General features: G+C 41.4%; 1 protein-coding gene across 5 annotated transcripts in view; it reads left to right on the top strand.

Annotated features, from left to right (window-relative positions):
- Window positions 1-23,134, top strand: part of ADARB1 (adenosine deaminase RNA specific B1) — a 126,666-nt gene that overhangs the window by 51,804 nt on the left and 51,728 nt on the right. For 3 of the 5 annotated variants that reach the window (XM_075001491.1, XM_075001489.1, XM_075001494.1), the window contains 2 exons: window positions 4,011-4,942; window positions 13,035-13,149. In XM_075001491.1, the coding sequence (XP_074857592.1) occupies window positions 4,011-4,942; window positions 13,035-13,149 (1,047 nt within the window). Of the gene's footprint in view, window positions 1-3,964; window positions 4,943-13,034; window positions 13,150-23,134 lie in introns of all 5 variants that reach the window. The other 2 variants (XM_075001493.1, XM_075001492.1) reach the window with 2 other exon arrangements.

The raw sequence follows: 23,134 nt of genomic DNA, 5'->3' as shown, positions 1-23,134 counted from the left end.
TTGTTCATCAGTAAGGTCACCCAAAACATTGAGTAACAGGGTCTGAGTCGTCATAGCTCCACTATGAGCATAGCAGCACTGGTTTGGGACGATGTTCAGTCTAGCAGTGCTCCTTCCATGACTGCTGCCGTACCATACAGACCTTCTGTTGCAGGACCGCAGCCATCTCCTTCATCCCCACCTTGTGTCCCTACACTTCACAGCATGAATGCTGCATGGTTGAACTCACTGGAGCAGGCCTGCTTGGAGGGTGTCTACCATGTCCTCCTCGAGAGTAGGAGACACTTGACATGACAAAGCTATGTAGCTAAGTGGTCAAGATTTGTGTGGACAATGGACTGCAGCATCTCCCCAGTGGAGGCGGCAATCCAGTTGATTCTGGATTACCTGCTTCACCTTAAGGTCTGGGTTGGCTTGCTCTTCACTCAAGGTTCATCTGGTGGTCACTTCTGTGTTTTCATCCCCTGGTGCAGGGACACACGATATTTTCCCATGGCATGATGACTAAGTTACTTAAGGCGCTGGAATGTCTTTTTTCCCCCACGTCAGAACCCCGGTTCCACCTCGGGATCTGAACCTATTCCTATCTAGGTTCACAGGCCTGCCATTCAAGCTGTTGGCCACGTACTCCTGATGTTACTAGTCCTGGAAGGTAGCCTTCCTTTTGGCAGTAATGACAGCTAGGTGCGTTTCAGATCTTAGAGGCATGACCTCAGAGTCACTGTATACAGCCTTTCATAAGGACAAGGTCTAGCTCTGTCCCACTCTGGATTTCCTTCCAAAGGTAGTGACAGGCTTCCATCTGAACCAGGACATTATGTTAATGATTCTCTGTTCCAAGCCCCACTCCTCCAATGATGAGAGGAGTCTTCATTTGTTGGATGTGCCATGGAAATCTTCCTACCTGTTTGTTGGCATGCCTGAATGTATGAAAGGCCAGTCAGGCTCAACAGTGGATATCTAACTGGATCACTTCCTGTATCCATGCTTGCTATGACCTGGATGGGGTTTCCCTGCCACCTTTCATGAGGGTTCACTTGAGGGTGCAGGTATTGTCAGTGGCATTCCCAACCCAATACAAGATTCCAGTACAAAAAATCTGTAAAGTGGCTACGTGGTTATCCATGCACACATTCACCATTCTCAATGCCATGACCTCCCAAACTGGAGATGATGCAGGGTTTGGCAGGGCAGTACTGCAGCCTTCTTGTTCTTGAATCCTGCCTACCTCCAAGGTGATCCTGCTGTTAGTCACCTATTATGGAATGGACGTGAGCGAGCACTCAGAGAAGAAGAGACAGTTACCTGTTCTGTGACTGGTACTCTTCAAGATGTAATGCACATGTCCATTCCACACCCCTTCTTCCCCATTGTGAGAGTTTTCTGTCAAGAAGGAGCTGAGTAGGGAGGTGTGCAGCACCCCTTACACTATGCCAGAGTGGCACCCAGTGGAGGGAGGGTGGCATTGGAGACACTCTCCTTCAGTAGTGCTATGGGAAAAACCTCCGGCACCAGTGCATATGGTGAACATGCACACCTATTGTAGAATGGACATGAGCAGCACATGTCAAAGAACGCCAGTTATGGAACAGGTAACTGTCTTTTGTTTAAACTCCCTCAATGCAGTATTATATTAAAGAAATGAAACTTCATGAATTAATGTGTTAATTATTATGACTCACTACAGGTTGAACCTCTTCTACTCCAGAACACTCTTATCCTGCAAACTCTGTAATCCGACCTGATTTCAGTTAGCTGGATGATCATATATCATGGGTGTGGCCAAGTTTCCTGTGGTCCCAAAAAGTTTGTTTACAGCCACTAGTCCTGGCTCTCAGTGTTCTGTGCCGTTATTTAGCTGTAATTTACCGCTAAATGTCTTCTAAGGGCCCAGTAAGCAGTGGAAATATTGGTAATGTGCTAAAAAACAATGACTTACAGTCATCCGGCAAATTCTCTCATCTAGCACTGGTCACGTCCCAAGGGTGCTGGACGAGAGAGGTTCAGCTAGTAATTATGTATACTATATAAAATACCATTTGAGGTGCTACTTTCGAAATCGTTTTCTGATAAAATAAACTGCCAAAGCACATTTTTAATGATCAAATTTAGGAATATGAATGTTCCCCGACAATAGTTATTTTACTTTTGTCTGTCAGTATTGTACCAATATTTATTGTCCAGTACCTGTTTGTTAACAACATGTATGTTTCTACTTTGGCTCTTTCTTTTGATCTTTTATTCTTTTTGAGCACCGAAAGGAGTAACCTATCGAGCTTTTGCTGGAGGATGTTATAAATGAAAATTTAGTATCTATTCCATCAGCTTTGTAAACTGGGAGAAGTGGTGTGTGCGCACCAGTTATACTCTGGGAAAATTAAGAAAAGGTTTGAAATCCATCAAAGTGCAAGAAAATTTCCACTTTGTTTTGTTTAAATTCTGGATTAATTTGTATAATCGTTTTTTTATGGGAGGTGCATTATATTGCTAGATATTTGAAATCTTTAAAACTGAAAGGTTGGAAACTTATAAACTATTACAATTGCATTTTAATTTACATAGACTAGTGTAAATTGAGACTATTTGCAGCAGTTTCTTCACATAACAAAGAGTGGGATTTAAAAGCTGGAGCAGGAACAATTCTCATAACTAACTCAAAGTACAATATAATCACCGTAATTTCAAACATACTTGATTAACATTTAATTTGCTTCATATAAACAAATCAGTTCTATTAATAATTACAAGCATACAACATGATTAATTTGTCAAGTTTAACCTGAATAGGTATTAAAAATCTTCTTGCTTTCTAATACTAGTCTAATAAAGGATTGCTGTGTCTTAAGTAGGATTTTTTGAAGTGGGGGTCTGTCTAAAATAATAGCACTTGCTTTTATTTTGCAAAGACTTATACAGTGTGTAAATGATCATCAGAAATAGAAAATTTCTTGCTAGGTAATGGTACAGAAACTTTATATAATTCTTGTGGAGCAACATAATTTAAGCACGATTTTAACAGAATTGTGAGGAGAGATGAAGTATGTCTTACAGGCTTTACTTCTACGTCTTGAGGGTTGATTAAAAAAAAATAAATATGAGCACTGAGTGTGGTGCATTCCATTCTGCAGTGCATGTTTTTAATCTAATTTAAGTGCCTTTGACGTCAATAGAAGGAGAGTCTTGACTAGTTTCAGTGGGAGCGGATTCAGACTATTATCAAGTTAGCATGGTTAGGAGAAAAATTTCTTGTTGGAGACTTCTCGGATGAAATGTAAATGATTCTAGATAAGTACCCAGTACCTGACATTAGTCATGTAAATGAAGAATATTGTGAAAATGGACACAGTTGAATATCTATATAAGCGATGTATAAGTAGAGCTGTTTCAAGCAGCTGAAAAAAAGCAAGTATATACAATGCTTATACGTTCTTAAACCAGGGAACCTACAAAAGAATCTTGTTATTTTTAATTACATTACTCAGATTTTATATAATTTATCTTTTAAAAACAAATAAAAATGATGTGAGATGCCTTACTTGAACCACAACATGAGCTTAAGTAAAAGTGAGGTGGTTTGAATTAATATGAAAATCTGTATCTCACTAGTACTCATCTTAAATATTAATTAGTTTATTAATGGAAGGATTTTGAAATATAAGCATCAAAATGTTGATTAAAATTATAAATCTTTCTTGGCTTGGAACATATTTCAGAACAAAATTAATTTTAAAATAGATTTTTTGTCTCAAAAATAATTTGAGGGCAAAATTAAAATGGTTCAGATTTTTAATCCTATTATTAATAAAAATGTCAAATACGTAATTTGTCACTCACACCTGCATCTGATATTTTGTGGGTTGTTAAAACTAGAGTTTTCTGTTTGTCCTGCAAATATGTAAATCTGTAAGCACACATCGCTTCCAGTTACAAAGATAAAGGAATCTATAAATTTTGCATTTACAAGATCCTGCAACGAAGGCGTTGTAAGTTACTCTTTCTGGGCATCACAGGTTCAAGCAGCACTGATGTTAAGGAGAACCGCAACATGGACACCGTTCCACCAAAGGATAGCAGTGTGCAAAGTACCGGGGAGGGGTCTCAACTCTCCAATGGTGGTGGTGGCAGCAGCAGAAAACGCCCATTGGAGGAGGGCAACAATGGACATTCCAAGTTCCGCCCTAAGAAGAGGAAGAAAACTCCAGGTCCTGTTTTGCCAAAGAATGCTCTGATGCAACTGAATGAAATTAAGCCTGGTTTACAGTACAAGCTTCTCTCCCAAACAGGACCAGTTCATGCCCCTATTTTTGTGATGGCTGTTGAAGTTAATGGACAGGTGTTTGAGGGATCTGGCCCTACAAAAAAGAAGGCAAAGCTTCATGCTGCTGAGAAGGCTTTGAGATCTTTTGTTCAGTTTCCAAATGCATCTGAAGCACATTTAGCAATGGGGAGAACGCTCTCTGTAAACACAGACTTTACATCTGACCAAGCAGACTTCCCAGACACGCTTTTCAATGGATTTGAAACACCAGTTCAGACAGATAATTCCTTTTATTTGGGATCCAATGGAGATGGATCCTATAGTTCCAGTATAGACTACAGTCTGTCGTCCTCCTCAGTGACTGGTAGTCTGATCCAGTCCCCTCTCCCTACACCATCACCATATCCATCCACCAGTGGAAAGAACCCTGTGATGATTCTTAATGAGTTGCGGCCAGGGTTAAAGTATGAATTTCTCTCAGAAAGTGGAGAAAGCCATGCTAAGAACTTTGTGATGGCAGTGGCAGTAGACGGTCAAACTTTTGAAGGCTCAGGAAGAAACAAAAAACTTGCAAAGGCTCGTGCTGCTCAGTCAGCTCTTGCATGCTTATTTAACATGCAGCTGGATCAGACACCATCTCACCAGCCCATTCCAAGTGAAGGTCTCCAATTACATTTGCCACAGGTGAGAAATCTCTTCATTTTTCTGTAATATATTTAAACAGTTTCTGGGAGTATATCAGCTGCCCGTTTTTTAAACATTTCAGAGAATATTTCTAGTTGTAACGCTCTTTGTTTCGGCATGACATTTCTCCATTGATCTACCAGTGTGAAATAATTTTATTTGATTGGGAAAAAAATGCCACTTTGTTGGTTTTGTTAATCTTAATTGCTGTGTAATGCAATACAAATTCCACTGTAGTGACAGTTAATGCTAAGGGACTGTTGGAACAATAATTTTGTTTCATGTTCTGCTCTGTCTGGATTGTGAGCTCAAGTTAGAATTTATAGCTCAGATTCTATATGAGAACAAGTCTATATGAGAACGATTTTTAACAAAGAAAAAATCAGTTTATTGGTAAACAATTTCCAAGAGTGATAGATATTGAATAGTAGTTGTCAAGCAGAGGCTGAAGTATGAAGGAAATAAGATTGACAGGAGTCCCTTATTTTAACTATTTAAATAAAAAAGACAGTTTCAACACACAAAAACAAATAAGTCTGTAAATATTTATGATATTAATGGATTGTTCAGTCATCTACTAGTGTAGTTATAATGAAGTTTACAACAGCCTTAGAAAATATATGCAAAGTAAATATTCTAACCATTAAACTAGTCAGATAGCCTAAGTACTGAGCATACCAAAAGTAATCCAGTAAAATTTGATAGCTAAAAAGGTAATTTTATTGAGCTGTTGGTGGAAAACCTAAAAGGAAATGTACAGTTGTGTAAGTATAAGTCCTCTTATTCGTTGAACAATATTGAGATTTTGAAAATAAGCTACGTTCCTTCAAGATGATATTAAGTTTTTAAAACTGTAAAACAGTAGATAACAGCTCCAAAGTGTGTGTTTTATGAACACACTTTAGCTTTTCTTTTTAGTGGTGCTTGCCGCATAAGGAAAAAGCTTGAATGATCTGTCGTGTGCAATGTTGTTGAAGCAGTGCTGGTGCCAGAATACTAAGGAAACAAGATGGGTGAGGGTGATATCTTCTATTGGAATCACTTCTGTTAGTGAGAGAGGCAAGCTTCTTCCCAAAGATCTCTGTGTAAGTTCAAAAGCTTGTTGCTCTCACCAAAAGAAATTGATCCAGTAAAAGATGTTATCAACCATTAAGAATCAACTTTATTTGGAAAATAATTTAAAAGTACAAATGCGAAATATGATTAAAATAAATTCTTTTAAATCACAATATCCTGCTTGCTGATTTAAGTCATTATTAAAATCAGTGACTTAACTCCCTGTGGTTTAGATCAGTCCATCCAGACAAGAATGCATATATCTTAAAGAATTTCAAGCAGTCTAATGTATCACTAATTCTTATAAATGTCCCATCTTGCTAATAATTTGGCTTAATGAATACCTTGTTACAGTGATTTCTAGTAGTTAACAGCGTTACAGTATATGAGAGATTTTCCTGTTGTTTTAATGTTACTTTTTAACTTTAGAAGGTAGTCCTTTTGCTTTTGCAGGTGACTTCTGCATACAGGGTCCACATGAGCACTCCCTGATGACATTTTATATGTAAATGAGATTTTAAGAAATTGTGCAGTCCCACGCTATCTGAGCTCCTTCTTTGTGCATCTAGCTACAGCCATAGAAACCTTCCTTCGGTTCCTATTTTTCAACAAAATCTCACATTATATCTGTATGCTACACCAAGAAGGCAAACCACTTATATCAGGCTCCAGAACACAGGTTTCAGTATTTCTTCAAGTACTTAACACTTGGTCTGTGGTGGTCTCTAATAGGTAGTGTAAAGATACCTGGTTTGGCAAGTTATCCTGATCTAGTAGAGAATGCCAGACAATCCAGAGATTTTGAATTTAGTGTTTATTTTGGCTCCATGGAGAATATGTGTTGCAATTATCAGGCCATTGTTCAATATTGATTTGAATTCCAAAAGAGAGTGCTCCTTTTGCTTGGTCATTTCCTTAAAAAGCATAGAAAGGAGGTGAAGGACATTGCAGTTCAGGTTACACAATATCTAAGCATTCCCTCTGCTTCATATGCTATATTAGATACACCCTGAAGAATTGTATCTAGCATTATTCTGCACCATTACTTAAGTCATCTGCTCTGTTTTTAAGGTTTAAAGCAAGCTCTCTGCTGTGATATTGAGGGATTGTTTAGCATGGGGTGTCCAACAGGTGGCCTATGGGTCAGAATCCAGCCCACCGAGCCTTTTTATCTGGCCCACGGGGGTGGTTGCCATGGCAGTGCCAGTTGCCACAGAGCCTCAGTGGCTGGTGCGTGGAGCCACCACTGGCCTCTGAGGGAGAGCCCTGGATGGGGTTGGCAGCAGAGCTCCAGCAGCCAGAGCATCAAGCTGCCACCAGCCACAGGGAGCAGAGACCCAGCTTGGGTGCGGGGCTGGCAGCAGAATGGTTTGGGACTGTGAAGGCAGTTAAGCCTGGGGATGGGCAGGGGATGGGTGTCAGAATGTGGGGGTTTAAGGCTGGGGGTAGGAATGGTTTGGGACTGCAGGGGGTTCAAGGCTGGGTGCTGCAGGCCTCAGGGTCAGTTTGGCGCTGCGAGTGATTTAAGCTGGGGAGGGGGTTAGCCTATTTTGTGTTTGGCCACCCCGGAACACACAAAAAATTGCCATTTGGCCGCCAATTAAAAAAGATTGGACACCCCTGATTTAGCACATAAGCCAGTGGAACTCTCAAGAAGAGGATAGAATAAGTGTTCCACCTTAATAACAGAAGGGCAGTTTAGATTCATTGTCTCTTTGCTTCCAGAGGCTATAACTCCTCCCATCTCTTGCCAGAACTCTTTTGCATTGGTAGCAAAAGAGGATGCTAGTGGGAGATGCTTTATGGAGAGGTCAGGTTCTTCTGTTGCTCGTTGTGATTAGCACCCACATAATTATCAAATGTGATTGGTTAAACAGGACCTTCTTCATTTCTGAGACATCCTCCCCTGTCTCCTCACCCTGCATTTGTGGACCATTTTGACTCTTTCCTTACAGAATGGAGTGAAGTATCCTGAGATCACAAGATATTAGAGGTAGTACAACTTTAGATACTACAGTCCAGTTCCATGTTGTTTTTACTCCGCTCCTCCTCTTCCTCATCCTTTTTTCAGGTATCTTTTTCATGAAAGTATACTCAGAGTACAGATGGGTTCTTGAGTAAGGATGGAATCCACAGAAGTCCCAAAGGAGTATTGAGAAAGCGCTTTTATTTTAGTGCTTCATTTAAAGAAGAATAGTGTCTTTTGTCCCAATTTGATTTGGAGAAAATTGAACAAATAACATCAGACATTTCAAATTCTGCAGATACAGATTTTTATTTTTGTTATCCCTGTACTCATCTAACATAATTCTCACCAAAGGCACTCTTTTGTGGGAGACATCAAAGTTGATAAAAGCTCTTGACTGTAGTAGACCTGTCCACTGAACAAAGAATATTCATCAAGTACAGCAGAATATCGTTCAGCAGAGCTATCCTGATAGGTCAGGCAAATGGAGAAGATTTTGTCTATTGGCTGTGAGGAGCCATTTATCACCATATTGTCTATTTTAGAGTATTTATTTTACTTTGACAGCCTCTTCTTGCCATTGGTAAAAGTGCACCATGTGCAACGAATGCAAAAATGGACAGCTTTAAGCCCTCTGGATAGTCACAGACATGAGATACTCCAAAACAGGTGGTTACTATCACATTTGGTCAGGTAAATTATCCTAATGGTGGATCTCAATGTAGTGCTGACAAGTTTAATAGCTGTACCATTTCAGACTATCGGAGAGTATTCTTTGCTCCTTTTTTGCAACTGATGGCATTTTTAATTCCAGCTATAGCTTCAAGATCAGTGACTTAGTTGCCGGTTTGCATAGTTGATTCTGCCTTCAGTATTCTGTACAGGAACAAACTTGTCCTGTAACTTCAATCTAAAACTTTACCAAAATTGTTACCCATACTCTATCAAAATCAGATTATTAATCTCCCAGTTTTTCTTTCCAGAACTTAATTTTTATCAGGGGAATCATAGAATCATGGGGTGGAAAGGACCTCCTAAAGGTCAGTGAATCCAGCTCCCTGCTTAAAGCAGGATCAACCTCAACTAAGTCATCCGAGCCATGACTATGTCAAGCCAGGACTTAAAAACCTCGAGGGATGGAGATTCCACCAGCTCCCTAGGCAATGCATTCCAGTACCCTCCTGGTGAAGTAGTTTTTCTTAATATCCAGCCTACTCCTCTCCTGCTGTAACTTCAGATCATTACACCTTGTTCTGCCATCTGTCACCACTGAGAACAGTTTCTCCCCATCCTCTTTAGAGCACCCCTACAGGAAGTTGAAGACTGCTATTAAATCGCCCTCAGTCTTCTCTTCTGCAAGTTCAGATCCCTCAGCCTCTCCTCATACATCATGTGCTCCAGCCCCTTAATTGTTTTCATTGCTCTCCGTGAACCTGCTCCAGCACATCCACATCCTTTCTATACTGGGGGAACTGAAACTGAACGCAGTACCTCAGATGTGGCCTCACCAGTGCCGAATAGAGGGGAACAACAACTTCTCTAGATCTGCTTGAAATGCTCTTCCTAATGCAGCCCAGTATGCTGTTGGCCTTCTTGGCTACAATGGCACACTGTTTACTCTTATCCTTTATCCACTGTAATACCTAGGTCCCTTTCCACTGTACTGCTGCTTAGCCAGTCACTCCCCAGCCAATACGAATGCTTGGGATTCTTCTGTCCCAAGTACAGGGCTCTACACTTCTTGTTGAACCTCCACAGATTTCTTTTGGCCCAATCCTCCAATTTATCCAAGTCACTCTGGATCCTGTCTCTACCCTCCAACATATCTGCCTCTCCCGCTAGCTTGATGTCATCTGCAAACTTGCTGAGGGTGCAATCCAGTCCTTCATCCAGGTCATTAATAAAGATATTGAACAACACCAGCCCCAGAACTGAGCCTTTTGGTATGCCACTTGAAACCGACCACCATCCAGATATTGAGCCATTGACCACTACCTGTTGGGCCCGATGTCAAGCCATCTTTCTATCCATCTTATAGTCCGTGTATCCAATCTATACTTCCTTAACTTATAGGCAAGAATGTTGTGGGAGACTGTATCAAAAGCTTTGATTCTTGCCCATAAGTTAAGGAAGCATGGATTGGATACATAGACTGTAGATGGACAGGCCCAACAGGTAGTGGTCAATGGCTCAATGTCTGGTTGGCAGTTGGTTTCAAGTGGAGTACCCCAAGAATCAGTTCTAGGGCCAGTATTGTTCAATATCTTTATTAATGAGCTGGATGAGGGGATGGATTGCACCCTCAGCAAATTTGCTGATCACACTAAGCTAGGGGGTCAGGTAGATACATTGGAGGGTAGGAATAGGGTCCAGTGTGACCTAGATAAATTGGAGGATTGGGCCAAAAGAAATTTGATGAGGTTCAACAAGGAGAAATGAAGAGTCCTGCAATTAGGAGAGAAGAATTCCAAGCACTGTTACAGGCTGGGGACCCACTGGCTAAGCAGCAGTGCAGCAGAAAAGGACCTGAGTATTACAGTGGATGAGAGGCTGGGTATGAGTCAACAGTGTGCCATTGTAACCAAGAAGGCTAACGGCATAGTGGGGTGCATTAGAAGAAACATTTCCAAGAGATCTAGAGAAGGTATTATTCCCCTCTACTTGACACTGGTGAGGCCACATCTGGAGTATTGTGTCCAGTTCTGCCCACTCCCAGTGTAGAAAGGATGTGAATGCATTGGAGAGGGTTCAGCAAATGGCAATGAAAATGATTAAGGAAGATGGAGCACATGACCTATGAGGAGAGGCTGAGATATTTGGGCTTATTTAGTTCGCAGAAGAGAAGACTGGAGGGGTGATTTGATAGCAGCCTTCAACTTACTGAAAGGGGGCTCTAAAGAGGATGGGAGAGACTGTTCTCAGTGGTGACAGCAGAACAAGGAGCAGTGACATTACAGAGGGAGAGGTATAGGTTGGATATTAGGAAAAACCTTTTCATCTGACAAAGCAGGTCTTTGCCCACAAAAGCTTATGCTCCAAAGTATGTTAATCTATAGGGTGCCACAGGACTTCTTGTTGTTTTTGAAAATACAGACTGACTCGGCTACACCTCTGATATTTCACTGGGAGGGTGGTAAAGCACTGGAATGTGTTACTGAGAAAGGTGTGAAATCTCTATCCGTAGAGGTTTTTAAGTCCCGTCTTGACATAGTGATGGCTGGGATGATTTATTTGGAATTCATCCTGCTTTAGGCAGAGGGCTGGACTAGATGACCTCCTGAGGTCCCTTCCAGCCCTAGAATTCTGTGTTTCTATGATTCTGTGAAAACCCAGTTCTTAAGATGAAAATGGAGAGGAAAAAGAGAGGCCAGTGTTTATATAGCAAGGAGTTGTGGGGGAGGGAGGAAAAAAAGGTTACCTGTAGGGCCAGCTAATGAAGCAAATTAAACAGGCTGTGTCTCATTCCTGTGACTGTCAAAGGTGGGGAAATTGTCCTTGTAATGCATCAGGTAGTTAAGATCTCTATCCAGGCCAAGGTTAAAGGTGTCAAATTTGTATGTGAATTCCCACTGAGACGTCTCGATCTGTAATCTTGTAGAAAAATTCTTTTGTAGAAGTATGGCTACATCTAAGTCCATTGTTGAATGTCCAGGGGAACACTTGAATCTCCCTGATATTATTTATTTAGTAATATTTTTCACAAATACCATTCTTGCTCAATAGTCAGCTTCACCTTCAAATTTGTTCCCAGGTGAAATTCAAGATATTCATTCCCCCCCCGCCCTGCAAGCCTATATATTCTTTGTTTTCTGGCTATCTTAAAGATAGCTTTTGTCCTCAGATGATATGTTGAGTTCAGATTTGGGGCTGGAACTAAGGCTGTGGCCACGCTAGCCCCTCCTTTCGGTAATGGTAATAAGCCACTTTGGGAGCTGCTAATGAGGCACTCCATGAATATGCAGTGCCTCATTTAACATAATGGTGGTCATGCATGCTTTGAAAGTGTCAGTTTTGAAATGCACATGACCCATTTGGTTTTGGGAAGAAGGGGCTTTCGAAATCAGGGGGTTGTTTCAAAAGGCCCCCGACTACACGGGTGGTGTGCATTTCGAAACTAGCACTTTCAAAATGCATGGGGCCACTGTTATGCTAATGAGATGCTGCAAACTCATGGCAGTGCCTCATTAGCATCTGCCAAAAAGGCTTATTACCATAGCCCCTTGGAGGGGCGAGCGTGGCCACAGCCTAACAGTCTTGAGATTTAAACAAACTTGTGGTAGGACATTTTCAAGGAGTTTTCCTTAAATCTGTAACTAATCTTCACTTGCAGTCTGACAGACTGTAAGTTTGTTGATGCTTATGGCAAATTGTAAAGCCTTCTGTATTATTCTAGGCTTTCCTGAAGATTAAAAGAGAGAATGCTAATTTGATTGTCATTGGATTCTGTGTACAAATCATCCATGTAAAAATCTGAATGTTTTTGTAATAAAACAATAGAATAATGTATAGGTCACCTCGAGCTGAGGGAAGAGCACATTTTTATAAATGTGAAACAAACATAACTATTACTAATGATAAAAGTTTTTTTATTTTGGTCAAGGGGACTGATTTTTGTTGCATTTTAGTCTTATTTTCAGGCCCAGTGTTTAGGTAGTTGAAGTATTTTTGACATACAAGGATAAAGGCATTGAGTCATATATAGCACTTTGAAATGTTGTATGTTGAGATAAAAGCATGAAATCTTTCTGTCATTCATTCGTTTACATAGGCCCAATTTTTCAAAATTGTCACTAATTTTAGGTCCTTTAGTTTTTAGGTTTTCAGTTTGAGGACCAAGAACCAAAACTGTAGTTGAGGTTTTTAGGAGGTGCATCCTCAAAAATCAAATAATAGATATTACAAGTAGGATATATAAAGTTAGTGGACACTGGGAACTCTTGTCACTAAAGAAGATCAAGGGAAGATAAAAAAAAAAGTGTGATTTTTTTTTTTTTTAATCCATCATATTAAGTGCTGGCATAGTTGTTTCTTGTTTGAGTATCTGTAACACATATTTCTGTGATTCTGCAGGTTTTAGCTGATGCTGTTGCGCGTTTGGTTGTTGATAAATTCAGTGATCTGACTGATAATTTCACATCTCCCCATGCACGTAGAAAAGTTCTGGCTGGAATTGTCATGACAACAGGTAAAATATTTATCAGTACTACTTTTAAGTGCTCAGATGCCATGGTGATAGTTAGAAAACATTTATCTCTACGTTTCATTTTTCTTTCCTCAAACAGCTCCTGGACATTTTTAATGCATAATTGTAATGATGGAGTAAATAACAGAATAATTAAAGACAAGGCTTTGCAAGGTCTTTATTGTAGGCACTGCAGCAAAGTTCTTCAAGTAGCATTCTGCAGGGTCTCTACCTTGGTGCATATGCACCACCGTGTGCCTGTCTGAGATTTTAAGTAATACTACCTGTTCTGCCCATGCACACTCTGTGCACATACTCATTCTTTATACTGATGGGCTATAGAGCTGCACAGGCAAGCACTGCCCTCAGTACCTTCCCTATTGCCTTCAGCCTGAGATGGTGTGTCCAACGTCTCTGCTTCATTTACATGTAGCTAGGTAAACATAGTATCAGATGGGGTAGCTGTGTTATCTATATCCACAAACACAGCATGAGGAGTCCTGTGGCACCTTATTGACTAACAGATTTGTAGGAGTATAAGCTTTCATGGGCAAAGCCCCACTTTGTCCCATGCCTCTGCAATGGGACCGAGTGCATCTGACAAAGTGGGTCTTTGCCCATAAAAGCATATGCTCCAATACATCTGTCGATCTATGAGGTGCCACAGGACTTCTCTCTCTCTCTCTCTTTTTTTTTTTTAGTTAATTATAGTTATTTGCTGTTTCTGAGTTTAGTTTAGTCATAGAATTTAGTTCAAGGAGTCTGTTGTTCATTTTCCCCCCCTTTGTGCTTTCCCCACTTGAAAGGTTATTCTGTAATACAGCGTGTTCCAAGATTCCCAGACTTGAGCATTGTCTTTCCTTCTGTGAATCTATCCTAGGCAGTGACAGGCACTCATGGCACCTCCATTGTTTGGAAAACATCCATATATGAGCCAAATTAAGATGTGCTTCTCCTTAAATCAGATCTCATAAAATAGATTAATAAAATTTAAATTGTTAATGAAGGACAAATATTGGCCACTAACCCAGGTGCCAAGAATCCCCATGTACATGAATCTCCAAGCATTTTTAGTGTCTCTCTAACTCTGTATCGAGGTCGCTGAGACCCTTAAGGAATACAACATGTGCTTCTGCATCTGTGGTACGGAGCCTTACACAGTAAGACTCTTTTCTGACAAGAGGAGCGGGACTGTTAAGTCTCCTACTAAGAAGTTTCATCCACCAAGTTAAAAAAAAAAATGTTCTAGAGGCCTCAGGTTCCAGAAGCTGACTGTTGAGAATTCCAGTTGCTAATTCCTCTAAGAGCCAATACACCAATAAACTGGATTAGGTATTGATGTTCAACATCAACAGAGAGGTAGTCGTGTTAGTCTGTACTCCAGCAAAAAAACCAGCAGAAATGTAGTATTTTAAAGACTAACAAAATGATTTATTTGGTGATGAGCTTTCATGTCTATTCTAATAGACAGTCAACTTCAAAAAATCTGTACGTTCATCCTTTACTATATCTTTGTTAATTATACTTTGTCCCAGACTGCTCTAGTGGTACCGCCTGAGTCTGAACATACTCAGTGAAAGCATTTAGTGCCCACAGCACCTATACGTTTTAGACAATTGCCTGTCTTGGTACTATGTCAATCTCCACAGGATCCTTCTTCAGCTTTCTTTCAGATCATCTTTACTAAAGGAGTATGATAGTTAAGGTGTCTTATGTTGGAGTCTGTGATTTTACTCTCAGAGGCAACAAAAGTAAAGATGTTTTGTGGCTTCCAGAAGTGGGCCACTTTGCCAAAGCCATCAACACAGTGCAAAAAAATTCTTCTTGAGAGTGAGATTTTATTGACACATCCCTAAAACCACTGAAGTTGTAATCAAGTGTGTTGGGTTACAATGATAAAAGCTGCCACTAGGAAATTACTTCCTTATTTCGTGGATGAACAGCTGCCATTATGCATATCTACCCATCTGATTGATTTTGAAACTACTGAACAAGATCAAGAAGGACAAGGCTAATACTTTAAATTCATCAACTCGGCCAAGATAAGAGTGATATCCTTACCCAGATTTGACTTCTCATCAGCTGCTGATAATTCTAACCAGCTGATGTCTTTTGTCTCAGGATTCTGGCCAGATGTTTTACCCCAAACTGGAGGTTCTGTGTTGCAGGCATGGTTGCTAGATGGCTCTTAAAAATAGAGACTTCCTGTTCAATAGAGATACAACAGACATTTCTAGACAGTAGAAAAACATCTGCATGATATACAGGAACAGATTTTCCTGCTGTGTACCTACCAATGATTTTCTCAGTTCACTTTTGTCTTCCTACATTCCTGGGCTACTTGTTTGAATTTAAAAGGTCAGGTCTAGCTGTGAGGCCTATCAAGGTTCTCTTGGTAGGTGAAACAACTTTGCATCCTTCTGTGAAAGGTTTACAATGCTTGCTGATGCCACATCATGAAGATTCATGAACATGACCGATCAAATCTTTTTTCACAGCTTACAGAGCTACCCTGATACGGGACTTGAACTTTCTCCTTAGGGCAGAGATCTGGGGAGCTTTAATTGCAGATCTCCCCATCACTGTGCAGTATTTTACAAGGAGGAAGTCTCATTACAACCACATCATAAATTTTTACCTAAGGTGTCTTCTGAATTTCATATTAATCACACCACTTATAGTTTGTTTATTCCCATAAGCAGTATCAGGATGTCAGAAGGGCATTTGACTCCTTTCTGAATAGAACCCAGCCATTCAGAAAGTTTCTCAGACTGTTTGTTTCAATCAAGGACAGGTCTAAAGGATTCACAGTATCCACTCGAAGATATGATTTGGCTCTCTTGGTGTATTATCTCACTTTATGAACCTGCAAATATTCAGCCTCTTAAATCGTAAGCCCATTATGTTAGGTCACAATCTACTTCTCTTGCATAACTGGAAGATGTTCTAGCTGCTAAATTTGTAGAGTTGCAACCTGGGCTTCAATACATGTTGTCTCCATGTACCATACAGTAGTTTATTCTTCTAAATCAGATGTGTTAACTAGCAATGCAGTTGTGTCCTCAGCAATGCACTCTGCTACTCCCACTTCTGTATGGGGATAGTGTTTGAAAGTCACTTGAATGGGAACACCCAGAGGGACATTCAAAGGAGAAGAGGAAACTGGCCTCGTACAGTAACTTGAGTTCTTTGAGGTGCGTGTCCCTGTAGATGCTCATCTGCTTCCCTACTTCTTTAATTCAGAGTTTCCCCTGCGGGATTTTGCAGTAGGAAAAAACTGAGGGTAGTTTGCCCATGCAGCTCTCTGTATCTTCAGTACAGGGCAAGAGGGTGTGTAGAGCACGTGCACAGGCTTGAATTGGCACTGATATCAAAAATCTCCAGTGGAGGTGCATGCACACCTGAAGTGAAGAACTTGGAAGGGCGGGGGCGGGGGGGAGCGCATCTTAAAGAATTCCTGTTACTGTACAAGGTGGGTAATTTCTTATTCCTGGAAACACCTCTCTCTCATGTTCAGAGTTGTCACCATATCTAGATATGGTAAGTGTGTCTACTGAGACAAATCAGATTCTGTGGATAAATGTCAGGGTGGTAAATTCAAATATATTATTAGGATACAGTACATTTCATACCAGAACTAGGTCATGTTCTGTTTGTCTTTTAAATCTTTTCAACTGTGCAATTTGTTTAATTATTGTTACTGTGATATACATCGTTTTTAAGAATACTTGTACTTAGTACCAAGATTACTGCAGTAAAATTACTTACTTGCAAGTGCAGCTATACAGAGTTTAATAGCAAATACTGAATCTCCTGATTCAGCTAGTTTTACCGAGTATGCAAAGTGCCATAAGAGTCTGAGCTTTCATTTCCTGCACATCTTACCAGTCTCAGGATCTAGACAGTTTGAACAAGAGAAGCTTTGCAGTCCTGATCACTTATTAAATAAATTTTATTGCCACTTTTATGAGTCAAGCCTGATAAAAAGAAAAACTAAATATGTTTTAATATATAGTGTTCCATTTTGTCAAAGTATTACACAACAGGTAAAACAAAGTGTCTGCTATGCACTGATAGATGTAATGACTTATATGATTGGATTGGATAATTTTTGTTTCCCTTCGCACATACATTTTATTTTGCACTGTTTTTAAATACAAAATTTAAGTGGAGTGGGACCAACAGAATGTATGAACAATAGGGGAACCACCTGTCCTAGATTTCAGTGTGCATACTGTAATATGTCATAAAACATATCCAATGAGGGGCTTCTTAGAAGTATTTGATCAGGTAGTAATTATGTTCTCGAGCAATTAACCATTCAGAGGACCATATCTCTGTGTCTACAGGAGCCCCTTCCCTTCGAAAGGGACATGTTAATGAGCGGGTTTGAAATATGCTAATGAGGTGCCACGATGAATATGGAGCACCTCATTAGCATAATAGCGGCTGTGGTGATTCTAAAGTGCGGCTTTTCGAATCGCGCACCGCCCGTGGAGACAGGACCTTCTAAAAGGATGCCCCCCCCCATTTTTCGAAAGCCTTTCTTCCTGTCACCAGATAGGAAGAAGGGCTTTTGAAAACTGGGGAGGGGGGCATCCTTTTGGAAGGTCTCGTCTCTACGGGCGGCGCGCGATTCGCAAAGCTGCACTTTAGAATCGCCACAGCCGCCATTATGCTAATGAGGCGCTGCATATTCATTGCGATGCCTCATTAGCATCTTTCGAGCTGGCTCATTAACATGCCCTTTTCGAAAGGAAGGGGCTTGTGTAGACCCAGCCTAAATGTTTGTGTCACTGTGTAGGCCCAGATTCTCTCCTGCACCTAGATATATTTGAAACAAAAAAAGAAAAAAAGAAAAACAGCAACTTTTCAGTTATGGCGGCTGAATTTTCAAGTCAGAGCAGCCCTAGTCTCATTCAGAAACTAGCTATGGATGTGGAACAATACACTTGTGAAATGCCAGAGCTCAACCACTCCCTTTCCCCATTACTGACATATATCCTACATGGAGGAGAAATGGAAGTATCTTATCAGTCAGTACACAAGGTATTTTGCTAAATTTGCATATTAAATTATACTGTTCAGAATTATTCTATGAGAAATCAGTGTTTGGATGTTCTATGCTGCTCCATTTTGCTATTCAGAATAATAAAATGTTCAAAAACATTTGGTTGCTAGTTGCATTTAAAAAAAAATCTAATGTCTTCCTCAGCCTTGAGAAACACCTTATGGAGGTTGTCAGAGGGCCACAATTGAACCCTGGCCAGGGAACACCTCCCCCAACCCCTTTATATGTCAGCCTGAGCATATTAAGAGGGTACCTTCTGCCATGTAGCCACAGTCTAGCTCTGCTGGTACCAGTGCTAAAGATGCTGCAACAGGGTCTAGTCATGAATCACAGAAGCATGCACGTGAGCCTGTCTTTAAGTTTCCCTCCAGGTCTAAGAAAGATGGCATGCCACCTATGACTGCTGGCCAAGAGGGTACACCATGCTCTAGGGTCCACAAAAATGACAAATGGCCATATTGTTCATCCAAAATGCTTGTCTTGGTTATGGACTTGTACATCTTAGCATCAGCTTCACCATTTTCTGGTAATTTGCTAGTCCCAAGACAGGTCCCCTTACCAACTCTGGTTCTGTTGTAGATTTGATGTGAGACTGGGAGGCACTCATGGGCCTCATGAATTGTTCTCCCAGGAAAGGATGAGGTGCCTTTGTGTCCCAATACTTCCTCATACTAAGAGACCTATGTCCCCTGTATCAGACCTGCTACTTTTTGTCCATATTGATATATCATACCCTGCTCCGTGGGAAAGACTTTAGTTCTGCCACTGAGGATGCACACATCACATGTGGCCCTCCACTCTTCTTCTGAAAGCGTGACTATCAAAGGGTTCTGGTAGCACTGTGTCAGTACCCTTCCTAACTTCAGCCCATGAGTCACTGATACCCAGCCCCTCGGGCACCACCACAGCAATAGCAGGATCAACTAGGTTGGTAATTTTGAAGCTCATGACCCTAATATTCACCTTTGGAACAGTCCTGTTCAGCATGCAAGTACCATTCTGTGTCTCAAATCCATCCTTTATGAATAGCCATTCAGAACTCTGTCTTGACGATGCTCTGATCAGCCTGGCCCTGGCAATAACTTTGAATCTGAAAGGACTTCCCTCATTATCCTGACAAAAGACTGTGTTGTGGACTTTCCCAAGACAACTGTTTGCTTTAAAAGCTGTTGTGAAGCATAGTTCATACTTTGTGTACCATTAGAGAAGAGGTACAAGCAGCGTCACCTGCTGGGTGTTTTATACACAAGGTGGCAAACAGAGTGACCTTATTGATTAACTATGACAATTTTCAACTGGTATGCACTGTGCAGGATACCTCTGTCAGGTGCACCCGCATACTGAAAGGAATAGAAAATAGGTAGTATACCTCTGGGCTCTGAGGTTCAGTACTCCAGTCTTCTGCTCAATTCTCTAGTGGTTCAAGTAGCTGTAGTTGTCAAGCCACCAATGTTGTGGCCAACTGTCCTTTTCAGGGACCATATCAAACAATTTTTGCCAGGATGGAGCATGATTACAATAGAAACATGGGTTCCAGATGTCATCATGTGTGGCTGTACCATTAAGTTTATGAAAGTAGCCTTTATGGTCACCATTACCTCTGCACGAAGAGGTGGTGAACTGGGAGCTATGATAGAAAACCCTCCTTTCACTATATTCCATATGGACAAGGTCTCAATCCAACTGTATACTTAATTTCTACCAAATTTGTTTTCCTGCTTCTGCTTCAACAAACCCACATCCCTGCCAGCTTTTTTTCCCCCAAACTGCATGCCTCAAGTGATGAATGGCAGATCCACTCCTGGTTTACCTTCTAAAAACAAAGGGTGGTATATAGTGTATTGCCTTCCTTAGTTATGTGTTGCTGAAGGTAGCAGTGCCACCTTCATAGTTGGGTTCCTGACCAGCAGCTGCCATTCTTTGGCTGTCCAGATATAAAGGGTGGGGAGGGAAAACCAACTACGTTATAAGAAATTTGTCACGCTGTCACATCACTTGGTTGGGGTAGGGGATTCAACTGGTTTAATACAATGGCATGAGAAAGGGTCATTTTTAGATTGGTATTCCATTTTGATGGTCTGAAGTGGCAAAGTTAATATTTTAAAAGAAACAGATTTTATTGGGTACACCATGATAAATTTGCATTTGTAATTACAAAGAAAAAAGTAGAAGGTAAATAATCTGAAACAGAAGTGCATTTTTCCGTAAATTCCTGCGAAATAGGATGGATACTCCATCTACTACAGGATTTTCCACTACATTCATCCCTCACTATATGAGCACAATTGGTTCCCAAATTTCTGCTCATAGGCGAAAACTCCTAAGAGCAACACTAAATTCCCATTAAAAGACATGTAAAAGTCTCCAATTCATTCCAAGTGCTTGTAACTTGACATACACCAGTTGAGTTTAGGTACTTTTCTGATGTATTTGAATAGTTTGGCACCGGAAATAGGATGTAGTGTATGTATGTAGAGCAGAGATTCCTAACCTGTGGGTCAGGACCCAAACATGAGTCCCATTAGATTTTTAAATGTTGCCAGCTGGGCAGTTCCCAGCTACATGCGTCTGTTAAAGAAGCCATTTGCAGTTTCTTAACACTGCTGCCTCGGGCACGTATCTATCAATAGAGATAGCTGCCATCTCCAGCAGCTATGTCTATCACAAGAGATAGCAATTACCTTATGCCTAGGTGCTGAAACCTTTATACTTGAGTTAAGTGCTGGGAGCAGGAGGGCTGGGGGAGCCACCCAGCCTGGCAGCCCCAGTGAAGAGTCTGCAGGAGAAGGAGGAGTGTCTAAGGCTGGGGCTGTTGAGGGATGTTGGGGGGGGGGGGTCTAAGAGTGGGGGCAGTTTGGGGCTGCTACAGGGTGTAAGCCTGGGGGCAGTTTGGGGCTGTTGGGGGAGGGGAGTTAAAACCTGGCTGAGGGTGAGGTCTGCAGGGTGTGCAGAAGGGGCGTCTAATACAGTAAACCCTCAAGTCACCCAGGGGTTGTTCCTGCAACCCTTACATAACGTGAATTTCCCTGCAAGGGGAGTGGAGCCAGGAACCACCGGGGCTGGTCACTTTCCTGGCTCCCAGAGTGGCAGGAGCTGGAAACCAGGGGCAGGCTGGTTCCAGTCTCCCCATTGCTTGCTGGGCCAGGAAACTGATCAGCTCATGGCTGGTCAGTTTTATGTTCCCACCAGTGCAGGGGAGGGAACCAGGCTAAGAGCCTTCTCCCTTTCTTCCCCCAGCTGCAAGGCTGTCAGACAGCTGCATGTCTGAGGGAAGGGAGGGAGAAGGCTCCAGCCGCAGAGCTGCGGGTCTACCCAACCTTGCCTTGGACTCTGCAGTCGTGGGGCTGCAGGTCTCCCTACCCCCAGCCAGGGACCCACTGCTGAAGCGGAGCCAGTCACAGGGCTGCGGGTCTCCCAGGACCCCACGGCTGCCTCTGCTCTAGCCGCAGGCCTGCGGGTCTCCCTGCCCCCAGCCAGGAACCCTGCTCATATAGGCGGAGGAAGTCCACTCATCTAGTGAATAAGGTAAGTGTATATGTTCCTTGTTTTAGCGAGTACTCATTAATAAATGACTTGCTAAATGAGGGATGAGTGTATCTGTAGTTGTGGAATTGGTGTTCCAAGAGATTAAGGCTTAAAAAAACATATTCATAGTACCCAGTCAAACAGAATATAGAACATACAGCACTTGCTTCACCGACTTTTTTGTTATAATTGTATAACTTAGCAACCACTTTGTGACTTCTGTGTTAACTAAAAAACAAAAAGCAAACATTAAGCAATAATAAAAAAATTACAAATAAGTGCAATAAACTTGGCATAACTGGTTTAAATTTTGGACTTAAACATATTGTCTGTTACTGAACAGTCTTTATAAAATAATTTGATTAAGCTAATCCATATTACTGAAGTTGATTCCAGTACTTATTCTGAAGATATTGTCTTTATTAGGAATTTGTAGGGTACCTCCTATGCAAACCCTTACATTCTAGCTTTGACAGCATTGCACATGTGCAATATCTGTATCAGAATTGTTAAGAAAACATGCTTTACCTTTCACAACACATGCTGTATATAGCCAGGAGTCTGAAATACATGATTTTACTTCAGAGTACACAGACTATATTGTATAGCATAGAGTTGTTTTTTATTTTTCATGACACCAGGAAAGCATTGAAATGTTAGCAGACAAATCAATGAAAATACAGTGCCACTCCAGAACTCTGAACTGCTGAGCTGCAGCAAGAGCTCAGGACACATCCTGCAATCTTTGAGTCCATTGGGATCCTGTCGAAGTAAGGACTCCTTGCAGATCAAATAGTGGCATCGATAGCTGCCACAGGCCGTGAGGCAAGGTCAGAGAGGGTCCGGGCCAAAGGTGGAAGTAGCAGGACCTTGGAAATTTGGCTCTCAGCGGCGCTGGGCCCTCCCACTTCCCTCAGAGTTGTGTGCAGTGCTGTTGCAACAATTCAAAGGGGCCAAGAGTTCCAGCTCTTGCTATCATTGCCAGAGTTCCAGCCGCAGCCAGAGCTCTAGGCCTTTCTGAAATGATGGGCTCAGGGGCAGCTGCCCTTCCGCCTTCCCCCTGTTGGCAGGCCTGAGTGTAAAGGTTTCAGGACCAAAACTTTGGCTCCTGCAGACATGTTTCTGTATGATTAAAAGCAGAGAGTAAGGGAAGGAGAGAATCTAGGTATACGGAGGAAGAAGGTGAACCCATCTTGTGCTGAACCAAAAAGTAGTTGTGTAGCTCTTTAAAGACTAATGAAATAATTCTTTAGGTGATGAGCTTTCGTGGGAAAGACCCATTTCAAATCTGGAAATTCTGATCCATCTCATGCTATTACAGAGAAACTGAGTGGTGGTAGTCACTGATAAAATGACTGTAATTTCGGGCATGTAATCTGTAGTGTAAGTCTG

Source organism: Carettochelys insculpta, chromosome 8 (genome assembly GCF_033958435.1).
Source record: "Carettochelys insculpta isolate YL-2023 chromosome 8, ASM3395843v1, whole genome shotgun sequence".
NCBI lineage: Eukaryota > Metazoa > Chordata > Testudines > Carettochelyidae > Carettochelys > Carettochelys insculpta.
Note: the sequence above shows the minus strand (reverse complement) of the source record. Positions and strands in the feature narration are given on the sequence as shown.